General features: G+C 38.2%; 1 protein-coding gene across 1 annotated transcript in view; it reads left to right on the top strand.

The window, feature by feature from the left end:
- LOC134800725 (transcription factor Sox-17-alpha-A) overlaps positions 1-13,710 on the top strand; it is a 175,234-nt gene extending 161,524 nt beyond the window's left edge. The window contains exon 4 of the mRNA XM_063773247.1: positions 11,709-13,710. Coding sequence (XP_063629317.1) covers positions 11,709-12,937 — 1,229 coding nt within the window. The 3' untranslated portion in view covers positions 12,938-13,710. The remainder of the gene's footprint in view (positions 1-11,708) is intronic.
- Positions 13,711-19,537: the final 5,827 nt, after the last annotated feature.

Raw genomic sequence — 19,537 nt, 5'->3', positions numbered from 1 at the left:
TTTATTTTATTCTGTTTTTAGTATTTGTTGTTATAGCGGCAACAGAAATACAACTGTCTAGCTATCACGGTTCGTGAGATACAGCCTGGTGACAGACGGAAGGACGGACGGACGGACGGACGGACGGACGGACGGACGGACGGATGGACGGATGGACGGATGGACGGATGGACGGACGGACGGACGGACGGACGGACAGCGAAGTCTTAGTAATAGGGTCCCGTTTTACCCTTTGGGTACGGAACCCTAAAAAATACCTATACAAAAAAACAAAAAAATGTTTAGGTAGTTAGGTAAGTACAGACAGCTGCAATAATATGTTACTCTTCGAAGGCCCCAAAAATATGTGACACTCTCTTATGGCTCTACAAATAAGATTATGTCAGATATATTTGCGGCCTTCGTTGTGTAACATTGCAGGTATGGTTTTTCAATTAATTTTTACGTTCGCACAGATAAGACGAACTCAGTTACAAAAATTATGATTACGAACTATTTGAATACCAACAGTATTAATAATATCTGGGAGACTGAGCTTTGCTCGGAAAACATATAAAAACTCAAAAATGCGCGTTTTCCCACAGATAAGACCTAACTACATCATCAAATTTCATCGAAATCGTTAGAGCCGTTTATCCCCGATCCCCCGAAAGATCCCCGAAATATATATATAAATATATATACAAGAATTGCTCGTTTAAAGGAATAAGATACTTTTTTAATACAGTTGCTCAAAAAGTGCTACTTTACGTAGCTGTTTAGCGTTCGCAAAGTTGTTTTTTGCGAACTAGTGCTTTTTACTTTTCTAGCTTTTTTAAATTTAATTCTGACCGTAATCGATACGTTCACAAGAGTTTGGATGTTCAAAAACTTTATATATTTTTATTTTGCCGTTAGACATTTATGACGTACAAAAAGTATTGTTACACGATATAAAGTAAATATTTATTTGTTATTATATAAATAAAACGTTATAAAATACGATATATCACTAAAAAACTTTTTTATTATTTGGCTGAATGGAACTATCATCGCCATGTTGGCTGTCGTTAATAGAAAAAATGATAAATTAATAAAAACTTTTTACAAAAAAAAGCAAACCGACTTCAAAAAGGATGAAATAAAATATTATCCTTTTTGAAGTCTATGCGTTACCAACTGATATGTTTGAAGTCGGTGCCAAGCCAAATTTTGAAGCATACCATGATTTTGGTGCGATTCGATAAGGATGTACCTACGTTGGATTGCCTTACACGACGACAATGAACATACTTTCTGTAGGTACAGTCGACGTTAAAAATATGTTTACACTTTTCGCCTTATAACAAAGGTGTAAGGTGCAAAAGTGTAAACATATCTTTGACGTCGATTGTATCTAAGAACACACCTCAGAACACACGATCAAACCTTCTTGGCGCAGTCTGTACCATGTTTGTCGGCACATTAGTGGAAATCCAATGCATTTTTTTTCCGTCGTATTTTTTAAAGAGCATTTCTTACTAATGCTCGAACAGTCTATAGCACGCAAGTGTGAGATTGGGACTGAGTAATTTCCCGTCCCTTATCCAGAGGACTACATTTCAAAATATAAAACAATTTAAGAAATTTACCTTCTTGCCAAATTTCACCTAAAGCGGTTCAGTTGTTTAGCCATGAAAAGGCGACAAAGAGGCAGACAGAATTACTTACACATTTGTAATAGTTATTAGTACAGTTCTAATGGGATTTATAGCCATAAAGCTGATTATTTTTGACTGGTATTGTTACTACTTGGCTTGGCACCGACTTCAAACATATCAGTTGGTAACGCATAGACTTCAAAAAGGATAATATTTTATTTCATCCTTTTTGAAGTCGGTTTGCTTTTTTTTGTAAAAAGTTTTTATTTTTCCATTTTTAGTTTTAACGCATTGTTAAGAGCGCGACGCATGAATGAAAAACAAGATCATGTTTAACACTAAATTCGTGTACCTATTTCTTTAATAAATATGTAATCAGGAATTTTCTCGAGTCCGTCTGGGAAATTATAATTCCTGTCGCTACTACACTAAATCCATCCTCCGCCCCGCCACTGACCCAATCCCTCAACGCCCCGATCACTCAACCTCACAGCGCATCAACCCCTGATCCAGGAACCCCTCGACCCTGAACCAGAAATTTTCTCGAGTCCGTCTGGGAAATTATAATTCCTGTCACTACTACACTAAATCCATCCTCCGCCCCGCCACTGACCCAATCCCTCAACGCCCCGATCACTCAACCTCACAGCGCATCAACCCCTCATCCAGGAACCCCTCGACCCTGAACCAGAAATTTTCTCGAGTCCGTCTAGGAAATTATAATTCCTGTCAACTAAATCCATCCGCCCGCCCCGCCACTGACCCAATCCCTCAGCCCCCCGATCACTCAACCTCACAGCACATCAACCCCTGATCCAGAAACCCCTCGATCCTGAACCAGCAACCCTTCAACCGCCATTCCCCGACCCCTTTATCCCTGACCCCTTAACTCCTAACCCTAATCCCCGATCAGTAGCCTTACCAGCTTACCACGAGTTTGACATTGATATATTCGCTAGCATGTTTGTAACTTGCTTCCTATGCATCTCGCTCGTACTAACCTTAGTGTGAGCGAGATGCATAAAAAGTTACATTTAGATGCATCTTGTTAGGGAATAACGACTTGTTAGCGAATGTGTCAATGTCAAACTCGTGGTAAGGCTACAGTTGCAGTACATCAAATTGGTGGTTTTCGGAAGCAAATGCTCGAGTTACTTTAGAAAACCCCGAAATCACTTAACACGTGCCTTTAAAAATTGAGGAGTTCCCTCAATTCCTCATGGATTCCATCATCAGACCAGAACCAAAAATAATACGGAAACACCTTGGAGGTAACTTCTTCCAAACAAAAAAAGAATTACTCAAATCGGATCACAGGTGCCGGAGTAATCGCTGAACATACTTACATTTAAAGAAATCATCATCATTATCATCAAAATAATCATCATCATCAGGTCTACTTCATCAAATTGGTGGTTTTCGGGAGAAAATGCTCGAGCTGCTTAAGAAAACGCCCAAAACACCATGCATGTGCCTTTAAAAATTGAGGAGTTCCCTCAATTCCTCATGGATCCCATCATCAGAACAGAACCAAATTAAAATGGGACCAACTCGGAGGTAGCTCCTTTCAAACAAAAAAAGAATTACTCAAATCGGACTACGGATGTCGGAGTAATCGGTGAACGTACATAGAAAAAAAAAAAAAAAAAAAAAATAGCCACAACCGAATACAGAACCTCCTCCTTCTATGAAATTGAAGTCGGTTAAAAAGTAAAACCGGCGCCCGCCATTTTCACTTGAAATTTATTAGTTGTATCAAAATAATTATCTTAAATTGCAACTATAAGAGTGTTTTTGCATGAAATTAGTTAATGTCGTTAATTTTGGCAATGTAAATCAACGCTGAACGTAGTTTATGTGTTTATGTTAGTGCTGAATATACAATATCATTCAAGTTCAAGGGAAAATTCGTAACTGTAAGTGCAATGCTCATGTTACCAATATTTGTGTTATTGTGATTTTTCACAAATGTATTAAAAAACGTCGTTCAATGTACGTGTGAAAGTGTTATTATTTACTTGTCCCGTGTCTTTTATTCGCCTACGGCTCATAAAAGACATCTCGGGACTCGTAAATAATAACATACTTTTCATATCTCATGCTCTGAAAGTGGGTCGTTGTTGTTCTAAAAAGTGCGCAGAAAGTGATACGTTCCTGCTCTAGCGCAGAAAAGTGGTGTACTCCTCTGCGTCCCCGTCCCACGAGCAACTGGGTGGAAACAAAATGGAAAAATAGTCTGTATTTCCCCGCTTGGAACAATTGATAATTGTTCAATTTTACTAATCCCGTATTAAATTTTTTTCAACGAAAATGATGTAAGTAAATTATTAAAATAAAATTATTGGTGATTTCTTATGTTGAATTGTATTTCCTCGATAACATAAGGCGGGAACGAAAATACACCAAAAATAATGTTTTAAACCGTACACTTGCGTAAATGAGCAAAGGCAGAATCTTATACAGCCACAGTTAAACGTTTGTACTTACGTTATTAAATAGGGTTTTAAAGTTATTTAGCGCTATATTCAGGAAAATAAAATTAAAATACTTACAAGATAAAAATGGCTTATTTCACTCATCAATTGTTATTTAAAACATATTTAAATTCTTAAAATATTTTTAGTGCGGTAGTGTGTTACGGCTTTTAGAACGAAAAAGTAAAAAATTAAAAAGTAAGAGGCAATCCCGCTGATTTTCATACTACATATTAATAATGAACAAATCATTTTAAAATACTGCAGTTTGTTAAAATATGTGTTTTTTTCGTAAATATTGCAATCTAAATATTTTTCGCTAGGGGTTATTTATCTACACACATGTAAAGTGTCCGATTGCAAGTAAGTCCTAAGGAAAAAATCATGGCCGTAAGTCTATTCGGTAAGTACCTAGTTGAATTACTGATTTTGCAAAATTGTCTGGTCTTGTTTGGTTTCCTCGCATTCGATATGAAAAGTAGAGTGTTTAACTCGGGTGAAAGGCACCATTTCCGTCTCGGACTATTGGCGCTCTCACTGCGTTCGAGCGCCAAACTACCTCGACAGAAATGGGTGCCTTTCAACCCTTGGTTAACAATCTACTATTCCACACTTGCATTGAAATGTACTATTATATAACAAAACCCGTTTAACAACTATAGATTTAGTTTAAAATCAATAAAAGCGCAACAAACCGCTACATCACATAAAAAACGACAAAAATGACGCACACGGAATCGAAATGCAATAAAAAAAATGGTTAAAAAGAGATGCCCTTACATGGCCCGCTCTAGTTCGAGAGGGACGGTGGATATTCGAATTTAGAATGCAGCGCGTGCGCGGAGCATCCGTTGCGGCGAAAAACCACGGCGACGCCACCTCGCGGTCGGCGAGGGACTTACAATAGATATTATTGGACATAGGTAGACATTAAATTCCGTACTGTTTTTTTTAAGCCAGCCTTTACGGAATACGGTTTATCAAAAATCTATGCTGTAAGATTTAAAGACTTTAACCCTAAGTACTACGGTGTTGTCTTATAAACGTCTTATCGATTCCTACATTTCGAAATAATCGATTAAATCAATTAACTCGATTAAATCAATTAAATGCCATGCCACCCGGGCCACAAAAGTACTGAACTGAATCCTCATAATTACTCACGTGTTAAAATCTTGTTAAAATCGACATGCAGACTTAAACATAAACATGTTTTTATGTTTTCACGTTTTGTTACCTCATGCTATAACATCATCCTTGATTCTAAAGAATATATAGGACTATGGAGTAATATTGGGCTTAAATTGTCGATTTTCCACAATTTGATCCGTTTAAGGGCTAAAGTAGATTTAAAACATTAAAATAAAAATTTTAAATCACTATTTGTATATCAAAACTCTGTTAATATGAACGCATCATTAATCATTATTTAATTAATGATAAAGATTGCGATCTAATTAATGATATGATGAACGAGAGCCGGGACCACCGCGTGTCATAATATCATGTTCCACTTTGCACCATTATTTACTAAAATATGTACATGAGATTGTCCATTTATTACCCTATAGGTGTTTTCATTTCGTTATATACACTGCCATGATTATTACAATCCCTAAAACATATTTTTTCTAAATAGTGCCATGACAGTTATTTCTAGGCTTCGATAGAAATAAAAGGCTCCCAAAGTGGGTTAGGTTAGGTTAAAACTGCGCACCACACAAACGAATATACTAGCAAAAAGTGGGTTGCGTTGGGTCATGGTCTAATAAAACATGGTCTTCCATTCCCAGAGTGACACGCGATTACGTCACAATAACATTGCCACTTTATTTCAACATAACATGTTACATGGGTACATTATACCTATGGTTAATAAGTTAAAATATTTCTTTATAATTTTATAATTTTCATTTATATGTATTTTAGCTTAAATTTTACAATAACACGTCATTTTTAATTACTCGTTAGCAATATCTTCCGATTCACGAAAGAAATTTCAGACTTTCGGGTAATTCTGTTTATACTACTGGCAGCACAGGATAGCGCTGTGGACATTTGACAATTCGGATCTAGATAACTTCATGCCCTGACCGTCATCCTTGTCGAACGCGTGTTAATTGTTATTTCCTTCTCGCTCAGTGTCAGCAGTCGCAGTGTTTTCCAAACTTTTCACGTCGTAAGCTTGGTAATTAATGTGTAACTGTGAATTAGTTTTTTAAACGTTTGTCTTGTATAGATAAATAAAGTTTAATTTAATACATTAGATTTGTTTTATTTTACTATGTTTCTACATGAATAACTTAAAATTAATGCCGTTAAAATAATTTTCACCGTTGGTTAAAATTCTCCCACATTTCAAAGTTTGAGAACCTGTAAACAGCATGATGACGTAGGCGCGTGTCAGTTAGGTCATACGCGAATCTCGGAATGGAGTATATTATTATACCATGCGTTGGGTTAGAGCTGCGACACTGCTATTATTTTTTTCTTGTATTAAGAATTCCGTCACATATTCTGAGTTACAAATGAAGTTAACATAAATGTGTTAAAAAGTCAAACAATAAGATTTTAATAAATAAACTAAATTATAACTTTTGAAGCTATAATTTTAGTATCAATCTCTGAAGTGAGAAATCGGCAGTTTTTAACCCCATTAACTGATAACGAGGTAAAAAAGTAACCTTTTTTTAAACGACCGAATCCGGCGGGTCTCAGCGGAACGGATCCCTTTATTATGATCGATTGGGTCATTAATGTTATCATTAGACTGTTCGTTTTGGGGGCTCCTGGATTCTATGCTAACGACCGTCTAGTTAGATTGGTGGTTGAGGTTTTGATGATAGCTTTAGCAGTGGGGAGACACTCCTGACTTCGTGCAAACTCGGCTCCATTCGGCTCAGCATTGCTCCGAGCAATTATTAGGGTTGGCACCACTTGTCGTCCCTTTGCGTGCACGACCACGGATAAGATAATTACTTGAAATTTTGACAACCCTAAATAGTCGAAAGGGATAGTGCCATAAGTTAGAAAGGGATATCATGATTCGACCCTGAACCGCTGTCAAACTTCGGTTTTGTAGGAAGTTACCTTTCTGTACGGTAGTCTATTACCTACTTATTCTGTGGCTTTAGCCTATACTCTGTATCTTTAGGTACTTAAATAAAAGTAACCAAATAATTTGTACGTTTACGGGTAGTTTTAACATTTATTAACCAACCAAATAGAAAACCACCTGGATCTGTCACTGACCCACCTGACTTATACTACATCATGTAATGTTTTCATCTTCCCTCAACTGGCTTAAGAATCCATTTGAGGGTAGATTCTGTTTACTCTTTTTTAAATACCTAAAGATACAGATTGGTACCCTAAAAAGTTGATAAGTCCTGTGTTCGGATTCGGGTAAAGGTCCAGTAGTTTAGACGGGGAAAGGCTCTTTAGAGTTATGTACCTAGTTTATTTTTAAGAAATTAACTTACATACTTACGCTATTTCGTACTTACACTATTATTAACAACGCTCCATTACTAATGCGGTGCTATGTGACGTGACGTGACGTAAGCGCCGACCGCCATAAGGTACCTTTTCTCGTGGAACGTCACATATTTATATCATTAGTATTGATGCCTACTGACTCTTTAGAAGTTATTACATATAGTTAAAATGGCTGTTCAATAGGGGTATTAGGCTGATTTGATATTGTAACCATTTGGCTTGGCATCGACTTGCGCATTTACATAATAAGGATACCTAATATGATATTTAATCCTTTTCGAGGTAGGTCTTCTTTTCTTAAACTTTCATTTCACAATCTTACCATGTGCAATCTTTACAAATGTATTATTACACTATAACCCAGGTATTCGTAGAAAACCACCCAAAATGTCAGTTGTTTGTTATCGTTAAATAAATTGACACCATTAACCATACAACGATCGGGGATTCGGGACGACTTTGGTAAATGACAGGTATCAATCAAATCTTTCTATCGAGTTGAGTTGCGGAATGGTGTAAAAAAATGGGAAAGCAAATCAGTGAACTTACCGAAAATAGAAATATTGGTATAATAAATATTGGTAATATTCTCTATCGCTCGATTATGCAGGATTATGCCAGGCAGCAGGCAAGCCCTCAGACTAGGTCTATCACCAGTTGATTAATAGGGCCCGATTTTATAAAGCTACAAGATACAGTTTAAGGGCCACCTACACTAGCGTCTATTGAGCGTCAGTTTCTAGTCAGCCCTATGGAAAATGGAGTCGCTGCGCAGTTGCGCCAAAGTTGCGTCGAGCGGCAACACCGGCAGCCATAGATTTGGTTAGACACCGACGCTCGGGAGGGTCGGGAGTATATTGTGGAGTGGCTCTTACAAGTTTGAACCGATAACATTGATAAAAAGCTCAAGTATGAATCAAATCATCATCATCGTCAGGTGAATCATCAAAAGGCCTAGCTAGCCAATGAGATAATCGTTGATGGGGGTTTTCAGATAAAATGGTATAATTTACTTTTTTTCGAAAAACCATCAACTTTTGGGTTATTTGGTACTATTGATTGAGATAAAGAACAAATTGTCCCCAGTTTTTCATACAAATTTTTGGTGTCAGTTTTGTAACGGTCTATACAAAATGTATGTGAAAATGCGTTACAAAACTGAAATTTTTTTTGGGACACATTTTTTTTTTTAGATCGATAGTCCTCGTGATTCTGAGTAGAAATAAAGGATGACACACGTTAGACCGAGCCGTGTCCGACCCGGAGCTTCCGGCTCATCGTTTTCTATGGAAAGCATCACGTGATCGCCTGTGATGTCATAGAAAAGTAAGCGCCGGAAGCTCCGGCCCGGACACGGCCCGGTCTAACGTGAGTCATCCTTAACCCAAAAGTTGATGGATTTTCGAAAAAAAGTAAATAGTAAGGTGCACTTTTAAGTGAAAATGCCCTGATAAAAAACGTCAAACAAAGCTTAAATGTATGAAAATAATCACGTGACCTCGTAGCATCTGTCAATCCGATACATTTTTTCTTTTGTTTATGTACGATTCTCCTCTTGTCTAGGCCCCCATGTGAGACTATGGTCAATCACTATAATATTTTTCAAACTCAAAGGGTAGGATGACACCGGTCATCTCCATATAATTAATAACCTAAAAACGCTATAATCGCAAAATTGTATTGAAACTAATAATGATATTCTGTGTAAGCTATGTTTTCATTTATAAAATAATGTGTGTTGTAGTAGAAATAATGTGTTGACATGTAAAATACTTCTATTTTATCAATAAAAGTTTGATTGATCGACTGTAATGATAAGTGTCAGCCTTCCTTCAGTTTGAAAAACATTATAGTACCTATTTGACATTTAGCGTAGGTACTTCTAAGGCAGGGGGCCTTAGGAAGTACCTACGCTAAATGTCAAATAGGTACTATAATGTTTTTCCCTCCGTGTGAGACTATGGTCAATCGCTAGTATTTGACATTTATACTTGGTCAAGCTAATCTTGTCAGTAGAAAAAGGCGGCAAAATTGAAAAATGTAGGCGCGAAGGGATATCTTCTCATAGAAAATTAGAATTTCGCGCCTTTTTCTACTGACAAGAGTTGCTTGACCATCTATAGCGTACTTCTCATGCATGCGATGACAATACCTATTTAACATTTAAAATTCCCAAAAACAAGTCCCGTTTCCCACGCGACTCCCTTTAATCTGTTAAATTATAAAGCTAATAAATCATTAATTATAGTTGATAAGGCTGAAGTCGATAACCAAACATCGGCTTTAATGGGACATCGGGTGCGCGACAGGAAGCCGGCCCGTCGTTTGTCAGAATGACGTTTGACATCAGTCAACGGCGTACCTGACTTTTTGTCAGGCGCGTACGCAAAAACGGTGCGGAGTCTGTTTGGCTGTATGTGTTTTGACACGCTTAAGAACAGGGTATACTATTATAAAGTTTGTGTCGACCCAAAAATCATTGACACCTTAAAGCAAGAAAAAGGGCCTTTAGGGTAACACTAACATTCCATTTTTGACCGCAGCTGCACTACTAGTACGAACGCGTCGGTATTATTGTCAATTTCCATAGTAAAATGAATAGTAGTGCTGCTGTCGTTGAAAATGGACTGTCACCTTTGCCCTAGATTGCAAAGCGTCCTAATAGAGTAGTATCAATTTCATGTTATTTTCTAAGAATTACACACAGTTATAGCAATTTCACCGTAAAATTAAATATACATGTAGGTAATGAAGTAATAGACAGACTGGACATTTCCGTAATAACATCTAAAAATGCACAGTCTCGGAAAGCAAAACTATGTTCAACTGTGAACAGTTTGAACCTTTATAAAATAAAAATAGAATGATAAATTAATGTAACTTGACGTGGCTGTGAAAGGATGATAAAAGTGTCAATCGATTCGCATAACTCGATAAATATAACTATAATTCTAGATAGTTTTTTCCATTCCTATATACAATTATTCATAGTTTTTAACTACCCAAATCGTTGATAACGAAGATCAACGCAAAAGTCTATTAAGAAACCTCCGAAATTCTTCCAACCTCTGACATATGACCAATGACATCATCAATTAATGGACAAATCACCGTTAAACTCATTTTTCCGCTAAACACCTGTAAGATGCTCTATCTTACAATATTAATGTAAGTAGCGAACACGTAACATTACACGCTTACGAATATTACACCATATCAAGATTACTGAGAATAATATTAGAGAAAATAAAATGGACGCCCTGTCACGGCGGAGCTAAATAATCACGATGGTGTTCTATCAAATAACTCTGAAACACAGCAATGAACGCATCATAAATAACCTTATATTTCTACCAAAGAAATCTCAACTCTATACTCAAGCTACAAGACTTAAAATTGAATGGAGATGGAAGTGTTAGTTGTATAGAGAAATTATCGAAAATCATGGGCAATCTTTTAGGATATTTATCAAGAGGACATTGCTGGCTACTGACAAAACAAACAATTTACATTTGGAGACGCGATGCGTTTGGTATGTTATTGATTTGAGGAGACATTTTTATCGGATACTGAGTATTATTTTTAAGTACGATATGTGATTAGTGCTGTGGTGTAGGTCATTTGACGGTATATTGTGTTGACGTACCTACTCGTATCCGGTCAATAGATATACTTCGTTTTTTTTTGCATTAGAAAATCTTAACATGTCTTTTTATTGAAAAACACTTTTGAAAAATAAGTCACAGCAAATATGTAACAATTATGTAGCATATATGATAATTTACATACTTTTGGTTGCATAAGTAATAGTTACTAAGCGTTTTCAATATAAATACTCGTCAAGATTGTTTGCCCTTTTTCTAATGCTAAAAAACGAAGTGTAAGTACCTACTACAAACTTTTTCACTCAAACTTTTATATTTTTATGTTGTTATTATTATTTATTTATTTATCTTATTCACGTTAGGTATATTGAGAGAAAATGTATTCATATTTCTGTAGATAGTAATAAAATCAATCATGTCTTTTAGAAACAGAGTTCATTTTAAATCTCGTAGCACTTTTTGTATATTTGGCTGATAAAATACCTCACTAATACTAAATCTCTTATTTCCAGGTAAAAAATGGCGCTCGCTGACTCCGCAAGACCGACGACCGTTTGTAGAAGAGGCCGAGAGGCTCCGAGTCATCCACATGACGGAGCACCCCAACTACAAGTACCGGCCGCGGCGGCGGAAGCAGAACAAGACGCGGCCCAACCAGCCCGCGCCCCCCGCCAGCGCGCCCCCCACCTCCGCCGCCCTCGGCTCCCCCTACGCCACCACGACCGACTCGCCCGACGCACGGTTCTCCCACAACCCGGGCGCCGGGTTCTCGCCTTACAGAACCTCCCCCCTCGCCTCAGACTACCAGTCCAACCAGTTCAACGGCCACGTCCAAACTCCAGAGTCTTCCCCCGCGCGGTCACCGGAACCCCAAGGACGGAGGAGCGCCCCGGCCGAAGCCCCGCTCCCCACCCCTGACGCTTCACCAGTAGAAAACGAGAAAGAGAACTTCCAGTACGAGGAGCGGCGAAGAGCCATCAACGCTTCCTCCATGTCCGATTCCTACTCCCCTTACAAGACATACAGGACGCCCGGCTCGTTCTCTCCAGCCCCTGTCGCCGCTATGGGCATGGCTAATGGCATGTACGTCATGTGCACGCAAAGGACTTTAGCGGAGCAGCCGCCTCTCGTCACCGGAACGTTCTTCCCTCCGGTCGCAACTTCCCAAGACCAGCAAACGCTAGGCACGTCCACGCCCAGGGTATCGTCCGCTCCTAGCGGCCCGATGAACGCCGAATACAGCATCCAGTACCACCCGTACGAGTACGAGCAGATGTACAAACAGGAGGACTCCTACGTCGCGCAATCGCACTATCCTGAACAGCCTAAGACCGAGTACGATACCGGAGGCGGTTACTTCTCAGAAGAGCCGCCCGCCAATCAGGAGTCGGAGCAATTCATGAGCCAGCGGCCTGAGATCAGGACCGGCTCGCCAGAGTCCGATGTGGATGCGAGGGAGTTCGATAAGTACTTGGACTACGCTCCTGAGCAGATGGAGCAACACCAGTATAGATACGAGCAGCAGCAACAAGGGTACAGGCCGCCGTACTGCCCGGAGCAGGCGCCGGGGCCTGAGTACTGTTCTGAGAGGATGTACCCGTCTCCGTACGCGTCGGTGATCTCGGGGCCGCCGCCCGCGGGCCCGTTCCCCGCGCCCGCCGCAGCCCTGGCCGAGGCGCGCACGGAGGACGAGTTCAGCGTCATCCTGGCCGGCGTCCGGCAGACGTGCTACAGCAACTGATCCTCTCCAGCCTTCCTATTAGTAGCCCAAAGAGTATATTTCCACAGTTTTGTGATCGAATCAATGTTTAAATTCCTAGTAAGAATTAAATTCTGAATCTTGCGTTAGTTTGTAATTGTAAATGCCTGAAACGTTATAAAGTTTTCGTATGTGTTAAGTAGGATGTAGATTTTGTATTATATTGCCGGTTGTAGGCGACCATCGTGAAGTATACTGGATATTTATAATAAAATTAGGATTTCTTTTTATGTTGAACGCGGCATGTTGACCAGTGATTTATTTGTGAAAATATTTGAAATAGAATCTGAGTCTAACTATAATTCTGTTTCGTTAGAACCGAAAAGAAATTCTTGCAACGCTCACACAAAATTCTTTGTCCAGAATCGACCACTTAGTGATTTTTTCGGAATAAATGTTAACTCATTAGCCTGGTGGTATAATATGCGTAATTGGCAAAAACTATCACGTGAAAACCCAATGTTTTGACAACTGCACTTTGGAAATAATCTATAATTTGCATTTCGTCGGCTAAAGTCGTCACAAACCTCTTAACTCCTCCGGGAAAGTGGGAGGAGGTATTTTTGGCTATCCCTAATTTAATTGAATTGGATTTACGAGGTTTGCGAGTTTAGCCGACGATTAGCCCTTTGAAGGCCGCGTCTAATCCTGTGCGGCGAGTCATCGTGAACCTTGTCAGATTGCAATAAGGTTGATATTGGGCTGTACCCGCACGCGTCAGTTGACGTCTTTAGCGGTCAAAAGGTTATGTATATAATATTTCATTCTGATTTAAACTTTGAAAGACTTATATTGCAGTTTGCCAATGATTTAAAAATCGTGATCTTTGTATTATATTGGTGCTATGAAAATGTCAATAATAACATTAAAACTGTATTAGCACTACGAGACAGCAATTCCTATGTAAAAGATTATTTATTTGTATTTGTCGCACTTTGTATATTCCTTAGGTAAAATGAGTTTCGAAATTAATGTAACTCTCTATAGAGTTCTGCTGAAATTCTAATTTAAGACGAGAAAGTATTTTTTACCAGTTTTAAAACTTCTTTTGATGTTTTTTTACGTAACTGAAATTTTTAAATGTCTGCCAATATTTACTTCCATCTGAAAATGAAAAATAAAAAGTATTGCATAAATTAATTTTCAATATTTCAAATATGCAAAATTTGAACGTAAACTTACCTACACTTTTCTTTCCTTTATTTTTTTAACATATTCAAATATGTATATTATTTATAATGGGTCTGACATTAAATTTAGACCAAAATTCACGAAAATGCGAAGGTTAAACAAAAAAAGTCGTATATTTTATTACAAGGTTTAAAAATGGCATTGAATCAATAGTAGTAAATATGTTGACCAAGATTTCTGGCTTTAAAAGTGGTAAAAAATACTTAACTAGAATAATAAAATCAGTTCTTCCAATAATGCTACAGCCACACATTATGTATCTTTTTCTTTCATATTTTTCATTAAGATAAATTCGAAAAAGATATGAAAACACACTAGTAGGTAACAGAGTGGCCGAAAATAAGTGCATTCACGTTGCCAGGGCGGTTTTGGGATTATACTGAGCCACTTTTACTACGGGACCAACCCCGAACTCACAAAAAAAAATTGTCTACTTCATACATTTTGGCTGGTCCATTTTCTATGGGAGGGTACTTTTTTCTGGATTTGGGGGTTGGTCCCATAGTAAAAGTTGCTCAGTATAATCCCAAAACCTCCCTGGCAACGGAAATGCACTTATTTTTTGGCCACCGTGTATAATATATAATATACCAATACGACACTAACTTTATTGTGTCTATTATTAAATAAAGCGTTTCTAAAGGCCACCTGCGCGTTCCTAGGTTAGCCAACTAACTTGGGTTAACCGTTTATACAGGACAGTCAGCAGCAGAAGTTGCTAAGCGGGCGAGGTGTTCAAAATTAGCATGACACGCTCTTATTCTCCAAACAATAAAGTCGCGTCAAGATCGTTTTGAACACCTGGCCCGCTTAGCAACTTCTGCTGCTGACTATACAGTTGAACCCTGTATAAACGGTTAACTCCGAGTTAGTTAACTAACCCTGGCAGCGCGATTCGGGAAATGAATAGATTCACTAGATATGAAATAGTAAACATATGTGAGGTTCCACGGCAAAAGGTACCTTATGGCGGTTGGCGCTTACGCTATTATTAACGCCGCTCCAATATTATTGCGGCCGCCATAAGGTACCTTTTCCCGTGGAACGTCACATATCTTTCCATATCTAGTGAATCTCTAATTCATTTCCCGAATCGCGCCGTGGAACGTGAAAGTGGCCCTTAGTGATTTTCGAAACTACCTACACCGTTCTTGTTACTACCCCGATGCACAATTAAAATAGAATATGAAAATTTCACTTTTAGAATTTATTTTTCTTTTCCGTTCTTCTTAAGTGTGGTTCTGTAGCATATGCTTGTAGATACTAGTTCATAAGCCGTATTTTTATATCAATTATTTTAGCTTAATTAGTTTGAATATCTGTATAAATTGTAAGATCTAAAATATCTCATATTGTACTAAAATATTAGAACTTGTTAGTTAATATTGTAATTTTAACAAAAGACACTCGCACTGCGAAATTAAGTTTTTCCTATTTTTAAGAAAATTTATAAGGAGCAATAAAATTTATATTCTACAATATAGTCTTATTTATTACGTCGCTTTTGTTTTTACCCGAGTCCTTGAACCTTAGAGCATTTAATAACTGGAGTCGCCTTTAAGAAAACTTGCACAATTGTGCAAACTTTTGTATGGACTGACATGGCTATATGTACGTTGCGTACAAATCATGTAGAAATTGCAATACATTTGACGTCCCCTCCCCCGCAAAAATCGGTAGACTGTTTAGTACAGAAAATGACAGCCATGACGTCTCCAGTTACTAAATGCTCTAAGCCTTGAACCCAATTCAGAAACACAACTTGTTAAATTTTTGATTTTATTTTGATACGACCTTAAAGATCGCTCTCGCTGAAATAAATCTGAATCGGGTTTTATAGGAGTTAGATCATCGTCATCATCATCAGGCTATAGTAGTCCAGTGCTGGACATAGCCCTCCCCTAAAGAGCGCCATAGCGTCCTGTCTTCAGCTTGCCGCATCCAGCGTCTGCCTGCAGTCTTTCGCAGATCGTCATCCCACCTGGTCGGGGGGCGTCCTACACTACGTTTGCCGAGTCGCTGAGTCGTTGAGGAGTTAGATACAGACTGGTAATTAGTAAAATAAATGGCATATGACAGTACTTTAAAGGGGCAATCATTAGGTAGTTTACCTTAGGTTAATTTTTTTTTTCATTTACGAAATTTTCTCTCTACAATATACATATATAACAATTATTTAAGAAAATATTATTGAAATCTTAGTAACGTAAATATATTTGCAGCATTCAAATTAAATAATTCTTAGCACAGACTTACAAAAATAAGTCGAAAATAAAAAAAGAATTATTCAATTCGCCTCTAACAGAAATATAACTGTATTTTGCTTCAAAAAATCAAAATTTATATTTAAATAAAATCTAAGTAGGTAAGTACGTAAAGATCACTGAACTATTGGGTTAGAAGGTTAACACATAAAGAACACTAGGGAGCGTTCAAGTATTACGTAACGAATTTGGGGGGAGGGGGGGTGTTGTAAAACGTTACGATGTGTTACAGGGGCGGGAGGGGGGGTTTGAACTACGCGTTACGTAATATTGTTTTTCAACCCTTCAGAACGGTCGCGTAGAGAGATTCTCTCACGCATTTTTTAAAACGTGATTTTTCTCAAAATTTTAGACATTTCAAATGCTAATTAATAATATTAACGCGATTAAAACAATAATAAAGGTATTTTAGCGACTTTCCGGTACTTTACACCACATATTTGGGGCCTTTAGGTAAAAAAATGGTCACTTGGTGGTTACGTAACGTTTTACTAGGGGGGGGGGGGGTGGGTTCAGAAAAACGTTACGGCGCGTTACATGGGGGGGGGAGGGGGGTCAAAAATGTCCAAAAATTGCGTTACGTAATACTTGAACTCTCCCCTAAACATAAATGTTGACGTACTCGAGAAACATCAACATTTAATAAAAACAATATTTAAACTAAATATTAATATTTTAAATATTGCTTTGAGACTTTTCTATTTATGTATTTTATAATTTTCCATGAAGACCTTCAAGTCTTGAAGCAATACCTAAGTAGGTACAGTCGCCATCAGATATATCGGAGCGGCCGAGGTGTTCAAAAATATCTGAACACGGACTCTAACGCCTTGACAATAGAGGCGTGTTCAGATATTTGTGAGCGCCGTAGCCGCTCGGATAAATCTGATGGCAACTGTACGAGTAATATTAAAACACTGAAATGATTAGGGCGAGCGAAGCGAGCCCTATCACTATTCGACAATCTATGCATTCTTGTGGTACACTTTACGGAAAAACTATCACACTGTTAGGTTTGATATTTAACATAGTAGTTTAAATTCATGTCTAGATGTGTTATCAAACATAAAAATATCATTTTATAAACTTTACATAAAAAATAAATAAAAGGGTCAATAATGTGTATTACTACTAACGCCATCTGTTGGACTAATGTTGGTTATTTATTTTTCACCTCAGCAGCTCGAACAAGGGTACTTTGCTTGTTAAAAACAGTGAGCAAGATGCGATTTTGCTCACTGAGTAATTTTGTCTCACTCAGTGAGCAAAATCGCATTTTGCTCACTGAGTGTAACTCACTCAGTGAGCAAAATGCGATTTTGTTCACTGAGTGAGACAAAATGACATTCAAGTGACCTTTATAGTCAAATGTAATTTCAACATGCGGGGTCTAATACAAGTTCGATATACTTGGGTTATATTATCTCTGTCCCTCTAGGTATGTTCTCACTGCTTAGGGTGAAAAATTTTGTGTACTACACGAGATCAAAGTTATTTACATCTCGTGCGCTTTTGAATCCCTTACTACGCTCAAGATTCTAAATTAGATTCACTCGCTACGCTCGTGAATCTATTATAGAATCTTTCGCTTGCACGGGACTCAAAATAAGCACTCGAAGAAATATCAAACTTTGATCTCTTGTTGTACAAATAACTATTCCTAACAGATGGCGTTAGTAGTAACAAGGTTAAAGGTTGTTCCGTTAAAAATGCGCTGGGTTTCTAGCCCAGTATAATGGGGTTGGCCGGTGGAAGTTTTTAGCAGATGGCGCCATCATAGCTTGCCCCGTCAATCCCTAGAATTGTGTCAAATTTTTGTTTTTTTAATTTCCTGGATGCCAGCTCTTTAAGCCAAATCTCATAGAAAAAGGGGCAAGCTATGATGGCGCCATCTAGGCAAACCTTTGACAGTTGCCAACCCCATTGGGTAATTGGCTACTAGTCAAATGAGTTTCTTTTTTCGAACTGTCAAAACGATTTGCTACTAAGGAATTTACATGAAACACTAGCATGTGACGTCACAATCAAATTACCTACTCTTTATAGTTTTATACGGGATTTAAAATAGAAATGTGACTAAAAATAACTGCTATCTACGTTTATTAATCTTCTGGTGCTTTATTTCATGGTGTAAAATAATTTATTTTAAATACAGTCAAATACCCTATTAGTAATAATAATTAATTATGAGTGAAATTGAATACGTGACTATGACTATATTTTTTTTATTTGGTTAAAATCCCACGTGACTGTTTCGATATTGCGGCAATAATGCAGTTGGCAGTAATATCACAGTCGACAGCAGTATAGCAGCGCGATATTATTACTTCCTTGCTGTTTCAAATGCCAAAATCGATTTCGCTGCCAGGGTTTTTGACATTCGAGGCAATAATGTAGTCGGCAGTAATATTGCAGTCAGCAGCAGTATTGTAGCGCGCAAATGTCGAAATCAATATCGCTGCCAGGATTTTTGATATTTGCGGTAGTAATGCAGTCGGCAGTAATACTGCAGTTGGCAGCAGTATTGCAGGGCGATAGTACTGCCTTACTGTTTCAAATGCCAGAATCCATGTCGCTGCCAGGGTTTTTGACATTTGCGGTAGTAATGCAGTCGGCACACTCGGCAGTAGTATTGCAGCGCGCAAATGTCGGAATCGATATCGCTGCCAGAAGAATTTAATTAATATTATTTACATTTGCAGTAATATCGCAGTCGGCAGCAGTATTGCAGTGCGATATTACCGCCTTACTGTTTTAAATGTCCAAATCGATGTCGCTTTCCACTCTGGACGACCGGCTAACGCAAGACAGAGGCAGAGGGCCCTTTTTATCCATATCAGGTGGCAGAACTTCCCACTTGATTCGGTCAAGTTGTGTTCTAATGTATTTCCCCAAAAAATAAAAAAAACTGTCAACCGGGACATATTTCATGCTAAAAGGGGGGGTTGCGTCAGGGGGAGGGCATGGGAAACTAGTGTGCGTAAAGCACCATGCCCAAAGGTATCATACTACATTCATTGAATGCTGGCTATAAGTAATTTATTTAAAAAAAAACACAATTTGACCGAATCAACTTCCCAGGAGCAGTGGGAATGTTTCTTCCCAACAGCTCTCCACAAGCTGCCCT

This window comes from Cydia splendana, chromosome 20 (assembly GCF_910591565.1).
Source record: "Cydia splendana chromosome 20, ilCydSple1.2, whole genome shotgun sequence".
NCBI classification, from domain to species: domain Eukaryota; kingdom Metazoa; phylum Arthropoda; class Insecta; order Lepidoptera; family Tortricidae; genus Cydia; species Cydia splendana.
The sequence above is the reverse complement of the archived record's forward strand: the minus strand, read 5'-3'. Positions and strand labels throughout refer to the sequence as shown.